Source organism: Eptesicus fuscus, chromosome 14 (assembly GCF_027574615.1).
Source record: "Eptesicus fuscus isolate TK198812 chromosome 14, DD_ASM_mEF_20220401, whole genome shotgun sequence".
Lineage (NCBI taxonomy): Eukaryota > Metazoa > Chordata > Mammalia > Chiroptera > Vespertilionidae > Eptesicus > Eptesicus fuscus.
The window spans coordinates 68,330,173-68,344,877 of NC_072486.1; the positions used below are offsets into that span (position 1 = coordinate 68,330,173).

The 14,705-nt window shown below is 40.9% G+C and overlaps 1 protein-coding gene across 2 annotated transcripts in view; it reads left to right on the forward strand.

Annotated features, from left to right (window-relative positions):
- AASS (aminoadipate-semialdehyde synthase) overlaps positions 1-14,705 on the forward strand; it is a 71,718-nt gene that overhangs the window by 42,323 nt on the left and 14,690 nt on the right. For both annotated transcript variants that reach the window (XM_008157590.3, XM_054726332.1), the window contains 5 exons: positions 2,056-2,177; positions 2,356-2,482; positions 9,047-9,157; positions 9,467-9,575; positions 10,874-11,014. In XM_008157590.3, the coding sequence (XP_008155812.1) occupies positions 2,056-2,177; positions 2,356-2,482; positions 9,047-9,157; positions 9,467-9,575; positions 10,874-11,014 (610 nt within the window). The remainder of the gene's footprint in view (positions 1-2,055; positions 2,178-2,355; positions 2,483-9,046; positions 9,158-9,466; positions 9,576-10,873; positions 11,015-14,705) is intronic.

Consider the following 14,705-nt stretch of genomic DNA (forward strand, 5'->3'; position numbering starts at 1 on the left):
GCTTGAAGACAGTGAGCAAACTAACTCTTTCTGGGGTGCTTTCAGTCCGGTTTTTAGCTGAGGGTTTGGGCTCTCTTTTGTGTAGTGTAATATGTAGGAAAGAAGGCTCTTGGTTAGAGATTAGAAGCCGTGGAGAAAGAAAATGATCAGAAGTCAGTTTTCCCGGAGATTCTTCCTAGGAGGAAGGTGCCAAAAAGTACCGTGACAAATCTCCCCAAGAGAATAGTTCTCACAGAAAGGTACTTAGCTAAGGCCCTCGTTCCCTCGATTGATTTTCCTACTCAAAATCATTTCTTTGGAATGTTCTAGTCCACTTCAGCTGAGTGCATTTGGTTTGTGTTTAGCTCTGCTCCCCACTGGTCTATTCCCATCTAACAAAATAACCCATGCACTGAATGCTCAGGAAAAAGCTGAGTGGGGAAATTAATACCAAATAAACAAGCAAACAGATTGCCTTATCTTCTTTCTCAGTTGTTGTCTCTACAAGAGGTAAATGAGGAGAGCGGCACAGATCAAAGTTATGCTTTTTCCATGTATTTGCTTATAGTTACTTTGTATGCTTCAATGAAATATTTTGGCATAAGACAGCAAGCGTGTATAATTTGTTTCTCAAAAGAAAGAGCTAACTCTATAACCCCTTAGGAGAGCTAATTATTGGGGAAATGTCACGTGTATTTGTTTTTTTATACTCCCTGTGTCATTTGATTCTCATCACCTGATGATCTCATACTAATCCCAACGTCGTATCTGACGTGACCAGTGACGATGGCATCTTCACTCTTACACACCTTGTTTCATGTGGCAGCAGGTCTACTCGGCTCCCGTCACTAGGGTTTCCTGCCTTCCTTCCCTAGCGGAATCTTGTGCCAAGAGAGTAATATGAAGATTGAATTTTGAAAGGAAATTTAATTATCTTGCACCCCGCCTTATTCTGATGTTATCTTTATCACTTAACACGGTGGTTATTAACCTGGAGTGTTTGGGGGTGCTCATGAGATGAACTGTATTAGAATCTAGGTGTGATTTTTTAAAACATTATTTTGAACACACCACATTTAGACATCAAAATATGTTTCAATTATATATACTGTAGGAAGTGTTATTAGGAAGCATATCCAATAATCAAATAATAGTGATATTCTCTGGGAGGTGGCATGGAATGGGGTGGAAGTTAAAGACCTTCCCTCATCAGTAATATAAGTGTTGGGGTGATGAGAGGCAGGGACATTTTACATTTATAGTTATTTTTATGCAATTATCATAATTAATGAAAAAGTTCAAGTTTGAGAGATATCCCGATCTAAAAGATCTAAACAACAAAGCTTGCTGCTTAAGTTCCTGGCACCAGGCCATTTCCATGGTTTTACATTGATGCCTGGGAATTTGATTCAGAAGGCCTTTAACGAGTACCTATTATATTTAAGACAAACTAAGTTTGTTGGAAAGAGAAAGAGTTATCTGTCAGGAAGGTACAAATTCTTAATAGAATAAACTGTTCAAGAATTAGATTCCTTCCTGGTAACTTCTCTTAGGTTTCTATATTTGACCCCTGACATTTGTGATTTCAAAGTTATGGTTTCAACTGTTCTCAAGTGATCCTAAAGATAAACAACCAAACAAATGTCTAATATGGATAATAATAGTCTCCTCGGATTTTGTGTGGAGTGAATCAGGTTTCCATGGTAAGGCTGCTAGCAGGATTTTGAATCTTGTCCCCTGAAAGGACAAAGTGTGAGACCAAGTTACTCAATCGTGAGTGAGACAGTCAGCGGCCCAGCATCTGTGCCTCACTAGTCAAATTCATGAAAGTCTGTGAACATACACCTCAGAGATGTCAGGGTCCGTTGTCCATTGTCCAAAATCTAAAATAATCAATGAAAAATGTTGGTGTAGGGAACTCCTGTTGAGTTTCTTTTTATGAATAATGTGGGAAAATTATTGCTTTATAGTGTTAACTTTTATTTTTGTTTTGTTGCCAGCAAGATTCTATTATTTAATTTTTGTTGTTGTTGTTAAATGATTCCCCCTACCCTGCCTTTTTATTGATTTCTATAGGGAACGTGCTCAGTCACTTTCAATGGGCACCACGAAAAAGGTCTTGGTCCTTGGAACTGGTTATGTATCTGAGCCTGTATTGGAATACCTGTCAAGAGATAACAACATATCAATAACAGTAGGTAAATAAGCCCTAGTATTTGAAGAAGAAGAAAAACGAATTTCTTATTTCCCGTGTGAATTTTAAATGACTATTTTGTTTCTAAACTTTGAAAAATTACTTTGGAGATATTAAAGTGTGTTTGCTCTCTGACTAGTAGAGGGAAATCTAAAATTTGGGCTTCTTTATTCTTGAAATAGGCTCTGACCTAAGGAATCAAATTGAGCAGTTAGGCAAGAAATATAATATTAATCCTGTTATCGTGGACATCAGTAAACAGGAAGAGAAGTTGGCCTCCTTGGTGGCATCACAGGATCTTGTCATCAGGTTAGTATTTAGCAAGAAATGATTGCTGCATATTTTGTTGGTGTTGTTACTTCTCTTTCCCTAATTTTCAAATTTTCAAATTTAGCAAACTGGTGTCCTTTCATGAAAGTTAGCATTAGCAAAATCTGTTTTATACTTAATTTTTCTTGGTTGAGTTTCCCTGCTGAATAGTGATAATGCTGTGAAACATGGTTATCCTGTGATGTTCCTCAAATAACTTATTTTTAAGTTGCAGAAAGAATGTTTTGAGGTAAGCGCAGTGACCACCAAAATAAAATATGGGATATGTTTCACAAAAAATTATATAATGGTATATCAAATCTTTTTGGTTTGAATGTTGCAAGTTTAGTTTTTGATGATTTAATGTAAATATTAATCAAGTTTGATATGTTGCTTTGAATATTACAGTTGTATATGTTTTTACAAGTGGTATTTCCAAGTGTTTGAATTAATTGACTTAGAGTTATGGCCCTTGGCTAGTTACTATATCACATAAACAATCAGTTATGAACTCTAATCCCTTTGTCTAAAAAAGCACCATCAATCAAAGTTCTATCATTCTAGTTCTTAACATATTATTACGTTAGTGTAATTAATGCTAAATAAAAAAATATTAGCTCTAGATAACACTTTTAGTAGGCAAGTTTTCAGTGATCGGAAGGTGACAAAAAGTCTCCACTTAACCTTTCAGATGATGTAATTCTACATTGTCTATTAATACTTTTTCAACAAAGCATTTTGCAAGTATTTTGCTCATTGGCTTTTAAATTATTTCGATATTTAGTAATAATTCTTTTATGTTTTTATTTTTAATTACAGTTTGTTTTCAGTATCATTTTATATTGGTTTCAGGTATACAGAATAGTGGTTAGACAATTCTTTTATTATTTATTATTTTAAATTTATTTTTATTTATAGAGAATTTTTAAGGAGAGTTGAAAATTTAATATGATTTTCTAAGTATTCAAAAGGATTAAATAATGAACATTATTGAAGTATTCTTTTTTAAAAAATATATATTTTTATTGATTTCAGAGAGGAAGGGAGAGGGAAAGAGAGATAGAAACATCAATGATGAGAGAAATCATTGATGGGCTGCCTCCTGCACGCCCCACACTGGGGATGGAGCCCGCAACCCGGGCATGTGCCCTTGGCCGGAATTGAACCGGGGACCCTCAGTCCAAAGGCCGACGCTCTACCCACTGAGCCAAACCGGCCTGGGCGAAGTATTCTTAATCTTCCAAAAATATACTACAACACAAAAAGTTAATGGGTTTCACTTACATTTAATTTTCTTGGGGTTAAATAAATAGCTATTAATTTATCCATGTTAACTTTCTTTTTCTTTTTTTAAATTGAATTTACTGGATGGCATTGCTTCACAAAATCATATAGGTTTCAAGTGTACAACTCAACCAAACATCATCTGCACACTGCTTGTGCACCTATCACCCCAAGCAAAGTATCTTTCAGTCACAATTCTCCCCACCTTTACCCAGCTACCTCCCACCACCTTTTCCCTCTGGCTATCATCACAGTGTTGTCTGCGTTATATACAAACGGTGTTGGTTTTTGTTTGTTTGTTTGTTTGTTTGTTTTGCTTAATTCTTTCGCTATCTTTCATCTAGCCCTCCAGCACTCTCCCCTCCTTCAGCTGTCAGTCTGTTCCTTGTATGCATGGCTCTGTTTCTATTTTGCTCGCCAGTTTATTTTGTTCATTAGATTCCACAGATAAGTGAGATCATAGGGTATTTGTCTTTCTCTGACAGGCTTATTTCACTTAGTATTATAATCTCCAGGTCCATCCATACTGTTGCAAAACGTAAGATTTCCTTTTTTTTAAGTCCCAGTGGTATTTTTTTTTAGCTTTTTAATTTAAAAAAAAAACTTTATTGTTAAAAATATTAAATATGTCACCCTTTTTCCCCCATTGACCCCCTCCTGGCCATCCCCACCCCCCAGCCCAGGCCTTCACCATCCCATTGTCTGTGTCCATGGGCCATGCATATATGCATACAAGGTCTTTGCTTGATTACCTCCCACCCATCCACTCTCCCCCACCTTCCCTTTGAGATTTCACACTCTGTTCCATGCTTCCATGTCTCTGGATCCACTGTGTTCCTCAGTTTATTTTGTTAATTAGATTCCACATATGAGTGAGATCATGTGATACTTGTCTTTTTCTGACTGACTTATTTCACTTAGCATGATGCTCTTCAGGTCCCTCCATGCTGTCTCAAAGGGGAAGAGATTCTTCTTTTTTACTGCTGCATAGTATTCCATGGTAAAAATGTACCACAGTGTTTTTATCCACTCATCTACTGATGGTCTTGGGCTGTTTCCATTTTAGCTATTGTAAATTGTGCTGCTATGAACATAGGGGTGCATATATTCTTTCTTATTGGTGCTTCAGGTTTCTTAGGATATATTCCTAGAGGTGAGATCACTGGGTCAAATGGCAATTCTATATTTAACTTTTTGAGGAACCTCCAAACTGTTCTTCACAGAGGCTGCACCCGTCTGCATTCCCACCAGCAGTGTACTAGCATTCCTTTTTCTCCACATCCTCGCCAGCACTTGTCATTTGTTGGTTTGTTGATGGTAGCCATTCTGACAGGTATGAGGTGAAACCCCATTATGGTTTTAGTTTGCATCTCTGATGATCAGTGACTTTGAGCATTTTTTTCATATGTCTCTTGGCCATCTGTATGTCCACTATTTAGATCCTTTGCCCATTTTTTAATTGGATTGTTTGTCTTCCTTTTGTTAAATTGTGTGAGTTCCTTATATATTTTGGATATTAACCCTTTATCAGATGTATCATTGCCAAATATATTCTCCCATACTGTGGGCTCCCTTTTCGTTTTGTTGATGGTTTCTTTTGCTGTGCAGACGCTTTTTATTTTGATGTAGTCCCATTTGTTTATTTTCTCCTTAGTTTCCTTTGCCCTAGGACAGTGGTCAGCAAACCGCAGCTCACGAGCCACATGCAGCTCTTTGGCCCCTTGAGTGTGGCTCTTCCACAAAATACCACGTGCGGGTGTACACGTACAGTGCGATTGAAACTTCGTGGCCCATGCTCAGAAGTCAGTTTTTGGCCTGGGCGAGTCTATTTTGAAGAAGTGGCGTTAGAACACTCAAGGGGCCAAAGAGCCGCATGTGGCTTGCGAGCCGCGGTTTGCCGATCACTGACCTAGGAAATGTATCCATAAACATATTGCTACCAGAGATATTTGAGATTTTGCTGCTTATGGTTTTTTCTAGGATTTTTATAGTTTCCTGACCTACATTTAAGTCTTTTATTCATTTTGAGTTTATTCTTGTGTATGGTGTAAGTTGGTGGTCTAGTTTCATTTTTTTGGCATGTATCTCCATTTTTCCCAACACCATTTATTGAAGAGACTGTCTTTACTCCATTGTATCCTCTTGTCTCCTTTGTCAAATATTAACTGAGTGTAATGACCCAGTTCTCGGGTCTCTGTTCTGTTCCATTGATCTATACGCCTGTTCTTGTGCTAGTACCAGGCTGTTTTGAGTACAGTGGCTTTGTAGTATAACTTGATATCTGGTATTGTGATTCCTCAAACTTTGTTCTTCTTTCTCAAGATTGCTGCAGCTATTCCGGGTCTTTTTTGGTTCCATATAAATATTTGGAGTATTTGTTCTAGATCTGTGGAATATGCTGTAGGTATTTTAAGAGGGATTGAATCTGTAAACTGCCTTGGATAGTATAGACATTTTAATGATGTTAATTCTACCAATCTATGAACACTCTATATTCTTCCACTTTTTAATATCTTCCTCTTATCTCTTTTTTCAACATCCTGTAGTTTTCCGAGTATAAGTCTTTTACCTCCTTGCTTAAGTTTATTCCTAAGTATCTTATTTTTGTTGTTGTTGCAATGGTAAATGGGATATACTGTTTAGTTTCTCTTTCTGAGAATTCTTTATAAAAAAAGCCATTGATTTTTGAATGTTGATTTTGTATCCTGCTACATTGCCAATTTCATTTATTAAATCTAGTAGTTTTTTGGTGGAGTCTTTAGGGTTTTTTATGTACAATATCATGTTATCTGCAAATAATAAGAGTTTTACTTTCTCCTTTTCTACTTGGATGCTGTTTATTTCTTTTTCTTGTCTGATTTCTGTGGCTAGAACTTCAAGTACTATGTTAAATAAGAATGGTGAAAGTGGACATCCCTGTCTTGTTCCTGTTCTTAAGGGAAATGGTTTCAGTTTTTTCCCATTGAGTATGATGTTCGTTGTAGGCTCGTCATATATAGCTTTGTATTTCTGTTGTATAAGTTGTTACTCCTCCTCTTTCATTTCTGATTTTATTTATTTGGGACCTCTCTCTTTTTTTTCTTAATGGGTCTGGTTAAAGGTTCATCAATCTTGTTTATCTTTTCAAAGAACTAGCTCTTGGTTTCATTGATCTTTTGTAATGCCTTTTTAGTCTCTATGTCATTTATTTCCACTCTAATCTTAATTATTTCCTTCCTTCTACTTACTCTGGGTTTTTTTTTTGTTTTTTTTTTTGTGTGTGTGTGTATGTTTTTTTTACTTCTTTTAGGTATAGGGTTAGATTGTTTGATTTTTTTTTCTTGCTTCTTAAGGTTGGCCCATATTGCTATGAACTTCCTTCTCAGGACAGCTTTTGCTGTGTCCCAGAGATTTTGGGTTGTTGTGTGTTCAATTTAGTTCATTTCCACGCAGCTTTTGATTTCTTCTTTGATCTCATTGGTAACCCATTCACTGTTTAATAACATGCTATTTAGCCTCCATGTGTTTGAGTATTTTTCAGTTTTTTTATTGTAATTAATTTCTAGTTTTATACCATTGTGGTTAGAGAAGATGCTTGATATAATTTTAATCTTTTTTAATTTGTTAAGACTTATTTTGTGTCCTAACATGTGGTCTATCTTTGAGAAATTTCCATGTGCACTTCAGAAGAATGTAATTTCTGTTGCTTTGAGATAAAATGTTCTGTAAATATCTATTAAATTCATCCAATCCAGTGTGTTGTTTAAGGTCGCTGTTACTTTGTTGATTTTTTGTCTAGAAGATCTATCCATTGATGTCAGTTAAATCCTCTACAATGACTGTATTGCTATTGATCTTTCACTTAACGTCTACCAGTAATTTCTTTATATATTTAATTGCTCCTATATTGGTTGCATATATGTTTACAGGGGTTATATCCTCTTGTTGGATCAATCCCTTTACTATTATGTGGTGACCTTCTTTGTATCTCATTATGGCCTTTGTTTTGAATTTTATTTTGTCTGATATAAGTATTGCTATCCGAGCTTTTTTTCATTTGCATGAAATACTTTTTCCATCTCTTTACTTTCAGTAATAACTCATTTGAATTGAAAAAGGCAGGAAATAGAGATCAAGGGCTTTCCTATTGATACTGGCAAAATATGTACATAATTTTATTCTACATGATAATAAATCTATTTAATAATACTTATTCTATTGACCTGAGCAGGAGTTGAGTCTAAGAAATTTTGTTTTATGTGAAAGAGAGAAAATCTCAAGTATGCAGGGTGACATTGACATATACATGGACACAGTGTGAATGTGTTTATAAGTTTGTACTTACATTTTCATGGTTACTATGTAGAATGCTTTATCAAATAGGCAATAAGGTAGTGGAACTTAAGTAGTGGTAAGTGAGTTGCAATATGTTTTATTATTTCTTGGCTAGAATATGAATATACTCATTTATATAAACATTTATAGAAATTCTTTTTTTTTGGTGATTGTGTATTCCCAGCACCACATTAAAATACCAAAACCAGATTTTTAGAAAACCCACTTTAAATTGAGTTTTAAGTACGTCTTCATTTTTTACTCAGTACATAGCCTTTTAGCCATTCCGATAGGCTTTACACCAGGCAATACCATTAAAACCTATCTTCCACCCTGGCCCTTCATAGACTCTACTCTTTAACATAACACACAGGCCACCTAGACTACGTTTCACCCCTTCCTGATCGTCATTTGAGAAATGTGAAAGTGAAAAGAATAGCAGCCTTACCTTTTAGTAGGGGGCTCTAAACAGGATATATTAGAAATATAAGGATGGATAAAATAAATTCCACTTAATGTTGTAAAAAATAGCTTGATACCTGAAGAAGAAGGACATTTGGATTTGGGGGAATCTGGGAAAGCTTCTTGGAGGAGATAACTGTTTAGACATTTCTTTAAAGAGGGTATGGCCTGGGTGAGGGGGGTGAAGGGAGCATTTCATGTGGAAGACACAGTGAGTAAAGGTTCAGAGATGGCAAAGACTGGGAGTTGAGAGTTATAATGGCTTCTTTGGTTCTCACATGTGGTCTATAAAGAAGATGGAGGGAGAAAAATAGTGAAGTTAGGTGAAGGTCATGTTGTGGAGAGTTTTAAATGTGATAACAGGATGCGTGTGTTCTGTAGTCCTTAAGGAGTCATTGATCATCTCTTAGAGAATAAATTAATCAGAGCAGTGTCTCCGTTTTAGTGCTTCAAGGTACACTGGGTTAGACAAGTTTCTGATTGGCTCCTCCCTTTGTCTTTAAGCTTGTTGCCTTATGTATTGCATCCTCTTGTGGCCAAGGCATGCATCACAAGCAAAGTTAACATGGTCACGGCAAGTTACATCACACCAGCACTAAAGGAATTAGAAAAGAGGTAAGTTCAGTCATTTTCAAGAAAGTAGCTCCATGGCATTATTCTTATTTTATTTTTATTTTTTCTTATTGACTTCAGAGAGGGAGAGAGAGATAGAAATAGCAACCGTGGGAGAATCATTGATTGGCTGCCTCCTGCACGCCCCCTACTGGGGATCAAGCCCGCAACACGGGCATGTGCCCTGACTGGGAATTGAACTGTGACCTCCAGGTTCATAGGTTGACGCTCAACCAGTGAACCATGCCAGCTAGGTACATTATTTTTATTTCACATTCAACTTTCTCTTCCTCCTGTTTTCACCTGTTGTAGTGTGGACGATGCTGGCATCACAGTCATTGGTGAATTGGGATTGGATCCTGGTCTTGATCACATGCTGGCAATGGAAACGATAGATAAAGCCAAAGAAGTGGGAGCCACGGTGAGTCTCATTTACACCCAGAAGTTCATTTAGGAAAACATTCAGAGGTCCAGGTTTCTGTGTTTGCAAGTATCTTTCTATAATTCTGATTAAAGGTGTTGCTATATTCTAGCTCATACTTTGACCAGAAATTCCAAGTAAAATTCTGTAATGGCAGAAATATCTGCATGGTAAAACAATATCCACCTCTGAGCAATCAATTTTTAGAGAAATAGATGCTACTATAATATTTTGGTTTAATAAAATATTTTAGACTGCCTTAAAGATTCTTTAATAAGGTTTGACTTTTAAAAGTGGGAAAAATTCTTTACAATATTATCCATTTATTGGCACATGAAGTATCTTTTATACAGGAGAAAGAACTATTGGACATTAAATGTGATGAATCAGATGAAATGTTTTAGGTTTTATGTATGCATATATGTAATCAAATATAGATTCAAATGAATTATAATTACAGTGGAACCTTGGTTCTCGAGCTTTATTCATTCAGGACGGATGTATGAAAATCGAAGCATTTTTCCCCATTAGAATAATGTAAATTGAATTAATCCATTCCAGACTCCAAAATGATTCCCTGTTTTAACCTTTCTTATTTTTAGTACATGAATAATGTACTCTTTAATCTATAAATAAATACTTTAAAAATAAAAAGATCATGAAATATAAATGAAAATTTATCAAAAAGGAAATATAGAGTAAAAAAAAGAAAATTTAATGATAATAGTAAGTAGTAACAAAAGTAAAAAAATAACCAAACCCGAAAATATCCACAGCATAATTCCTGAGGTAACAGCAATAAAGTGACTCATACTCACACATTCTCTCCTTTATTTGTCACCTGAGAGATGTGTGACTGGTCATACAGGTGTCAGCAGAAAGGGTTATCTGGTTGAGAAGCAAATTGTTGGAGATGGGAGATGTTCAAGAAACAAGGTTTAACTGTATATGTATTAATTATGTCATATACTGATTAGTGTATTTAAAGTTGCATATTATAATGTATATAATCAAATTATCATCAAGCATGCAATTTAATACCAAGCCAAATTGAATTAATAGTTAGATTTTTAAATAAACAAAGTGTTAGTCACAATCTCTAGAGGATTTTTTTAAAAAATTAAGTATGCCTAAAATATAACTGTGACTTAATCAAATGATATCTGCCTTTAAGGATGTCTTTTGGAAAGACTTAGTAACTTTAAGAAAGGAAAAACTGTAGCAAGTCTACCTCATGCATGTCCTACTCCCTAACGTATTGCTAATTCTTCCTAATTTGTTGAGCCTTCATTTTACAGATTGAATCTTACATTTCCTACTGTGGTGGGCTTCCTGCCCCCGAACACTCAGACAACCCTTTGAGGTACAAGTTCAGCTGGAGTCCCGTGGGAGTTCTGATGAACATAATGCAGCCCGCCACCTACCTGCTCAATGGAAAGGTGAAGGATGCTCATGATAGCTTTAGATACAAACCTGTAGCAACTGCCCGACAAAGTCCAGAGTCTTTCTCCCTGATACCGAGGCCCTTTCATGCTGGCTGTGCTGCTTGTGCTCCATCCCCTCCTCCTTTGACGTTTCCCAGAGTGTATTTTCTGTTCCCTTTAGTTTCCTCACTGTTCCCAGCATGGCCTGTGCTCTTTCTTTCCTCTTCTTACAAGTTGTTTCTGCATTTGGAAAACTCACTTCTGGACTTCTCTGCATGTGTGAATGTTGGTCATCTTGTGATTTATTTCAGCATGGCAAATGATTAGAGTCTGTACTGTGTGCTGGCCAGGGGGCAAGACTCCCAAGGTTGTCACAATGCATGAAGTTCCTGACCTCAGAGAACCTACAGCTGGAATGGGGGTGGCTCTTGGAATAGAGGGTTTGGTGGGTCAGAGAAAGACAAATTTCCCCCCAGTTGCTGTGTACCAGAATGTAAGTGCTCTCTGAGTTTGATAATGAGACTGTGGCTTAAAGAGAATGTTAAGATCATTCAGCCTGGTTTGAAAATGTATGTCTCATGAACTCCCAAACGTATGTCTCACTAACTCCCAAGCGGTTTCTTTCCTCCTCGTGGTGGGCAAGACAGACCCTGGAATGATAGCTGCTATCCAGGGAGAGCAGTTCCGAAGTATGCTGCAGTGCCACGGGGTTGAGTTGAACTTGGTGAGGGGGTGGGGAGGAGAAAATTAGTGGAGAAGAGAAGATGTGCTTGGCCTTGAAGGATAAGAAGCTGCCAGGCGGGCTGGATTGCTGCCACTCATTTCTTACAACAACCTTACCAGGTTCATAAGGCAGAAAGCAAGCATAAGAAGCTTGGCTAACAGCCACAGTTCAAGAGGTTGCAACTGGCACAGCCAATCTCCAAGTCACATCGGGCTGCCTTCAGAGGTTATTCTCTTACCAGAAGGAAAGACTCAGGTTTGGGAAGAAATGTGGCTAGACTAAGGGCTCCTCTTTACACGCTGTGACCTTGCACCGCCCTCCCCTGCCCTTGTCCTGGCCCTGCAGGGAGTGATGACGTATGTGATCAGATGTGCACCCTAAAAAGATTCGTCTGGCAGCAGTATTACAAATTCCCAGTGTACCTGTGAATCTAAGGGTGTTTTGTATACAAACAAAAGAGGAAAGTTAAATAATTTCTTTTTAAAAAAATATATTTTATTAATTTCAGAGTGGAAGGGAGAGGGAGAGAGAGAAACATCGATGATGAGAATCATCATTGATTGGCTGCCTCCTGCATGCCCCATACTGGGGATTGAGCCTGCAACCTAGGCATGTACCCTTGACCGGAATTGAACCCGGGACCCTTTAGTCCACAGGCCAGCACTCTATCCACTGAGCCAAACTGGCTAGGGCTTAAATAGTTTCTTTAGAAACGAGGTGCATGTTGTTACCAGCCATGGTCTTCTGAGCCTACGGTGGACAGTTTGGCTCACAGCCTTGCTGCACATTGGAATCACGGGGCAGTTTACAAAACCCTGGTGCCTGGGCCCCGTTCTCAGCGCTTCTGATTCCCCATGGTGTGGGGGTGATTAAAAACTCCCAAAGTGATTCTAATGTGCAGCTGGATTTGAGAAGGGCCAATTCGGTGACCAGAGGACCAGAGCTGCACCTAAGACTCTACTACACAATCGGGACACTTAAATGTGATGCTGGAAAGATACACTCACAAGTTTCAGGATGAAACAGACCCCTGAGTTCTGGTCCAGGTAGTGGCACCCCTGACAATGTCCCCAAAGGCCAGGCAATTGCAAAGGTCCGCTGGAACTCTGTCTGTCTCCTGATGCGTGATGTGAGCATCAGTGCTCCATGGAGTTTTCCGAGTCTGTGACTCATGAAGGCTTGGGCAAGAAACTCATCCTGACCTTCTCCCAACGACATGTCTTTTTTCTGCCGGAGCCTGTCTCCCGATGGCCCTGTCTGTCACCTCTGCAGTCCAGGAAAAGAGACTGGCCTAACCTGTGAGTGCAGGAAAACGTCTTGCTTCATTTGGGCAAAATGCTTCAGGCGGCCACATCAGTGATCGCAATGAGGGGGTCAGGAGAGTGCTACATAAAGAACAAGGGCTTTCACGCGCCCCGGGGTCCGGGTGAGGCCATGTGTCCCTGGATCCTGGTGAGGCCTTGTGCACCTAGGTCTGGGTGAGGCCACACGCCCCTGGGTCTGGGAGAGGCCATGCGCCCCCGGGTCCAGGTGAGGCCATGTGTCCCAGGGTCCGGGTGAGGCCTCGCGCACCTGGGTCCGGGTGAGGCCACGCGCCCCTGGGTCTGGGAGAGGCCACGTGCCTCCGGGTCCAGGTGAGGCCATGTGTCCCCGGGTCCGGGTGAGGCCTCGTGCACCTAGGTCCGGGTGAGGCCACGTGCCCCTGGGTCTGGGAGAGGCCATGCGCCCCCGGGTCCAGGTGAGGCCATGTGTCCCTGGATCCGGGTGAGGCCATGCGCCCCTGGGTCTGGGAGAGGCCACGCGCCCCTGGGTCCAGGTGAGGCCATGTGTCCCTGGATCCGGGTGAAGCTGGGTCCCGGGTCCGGGTGAGGCCTCACACACCTGGCTCCAGGTGAGGCCACACTCCCCTGGGTCTGGGAGAGGCCACGTGCCCCTGGGTCCGGGTGAGGCCATGTGTCCCTGGATCCTGGTGAGGCCTTGTGCACCTAGGTCTGGGTGAGGCCACACGCCCCTGGGTCTGGGAGAGGCCATGCGCCCCCGGGTCCAGGTGAGGCCATGTGTCCCCGGGTCCGGGTGAGGCCTCGCGCACCTAGGTCCGGGTGAGGCCATGCGCCCCTGGGTCTGGGAGAGGCCACGTGCCTCCGGGTCCAGGTGAGGCCATGTGTCCCCGGGTCCGGGTGAGGCCTCGCGAACCTAGGTCCGGGTGAGGCCACGTGCCCCTGGGTCTGGGAGAGGCCATGCGCCCCCGGGTCCGGGTGAGGCCATGTGTCCCTGGATCCGGGTGAGGCCACGCGCCCCTGGGTCTGGGAGAGGCCACGCGCCCCCGGGTCCAGGTGAGGCCATGTGTCCCTGGATCCGGGTGAAGCTGGGTCCCGGGTCCGGGTGAGGCCTCGCACACCTGGCTCCAGGTGAGGCCACGCGCCCCTGGGTCTGGGAGAGGCCACGTGCCCCTGGGTCCAGGTGAGGCCATGTGTCCCTGGATCCGGGTGAGGCCTCGCGCACCTAGGTCCAGGTGAGGCCATGCGCCCCTGGGTCTGGGAGAGGCCACGTGCCCCTGGGTCTGGGTGAGGCCACGTGCCCCTGAGTCCGGGTGAAGCCGTGCCCCTGGGTCCGGCCGAGACCAAACCAGAGGGAGTCGGACCTCCGTTACCACCATTTGTCCACCATCCAGAGCTGAGGGGTCAGTGCTGACATGTACACATAAGGAACTGGTGGACATTGAAATTGGGTCTCTAAAGAACTGTTGGTCCAGAAAGAAACTCACTACAGACTGATTCATTTGCCTGTCAGCATAACTATTATTGCTCATCTCACATTCAGTTCTTATAAGTATATCTCTAGAGACACATGATCTCTCTCATCTAGGGGAAATGATGAACAACATAGACTGATGAACAAGAACAGAACCAGAAACAAGGAGGCATCGATCGGACTATTGGGCCTCAGAGGGAGGATAGGGGAGGTTGGGGGGAGGGGGGAGAG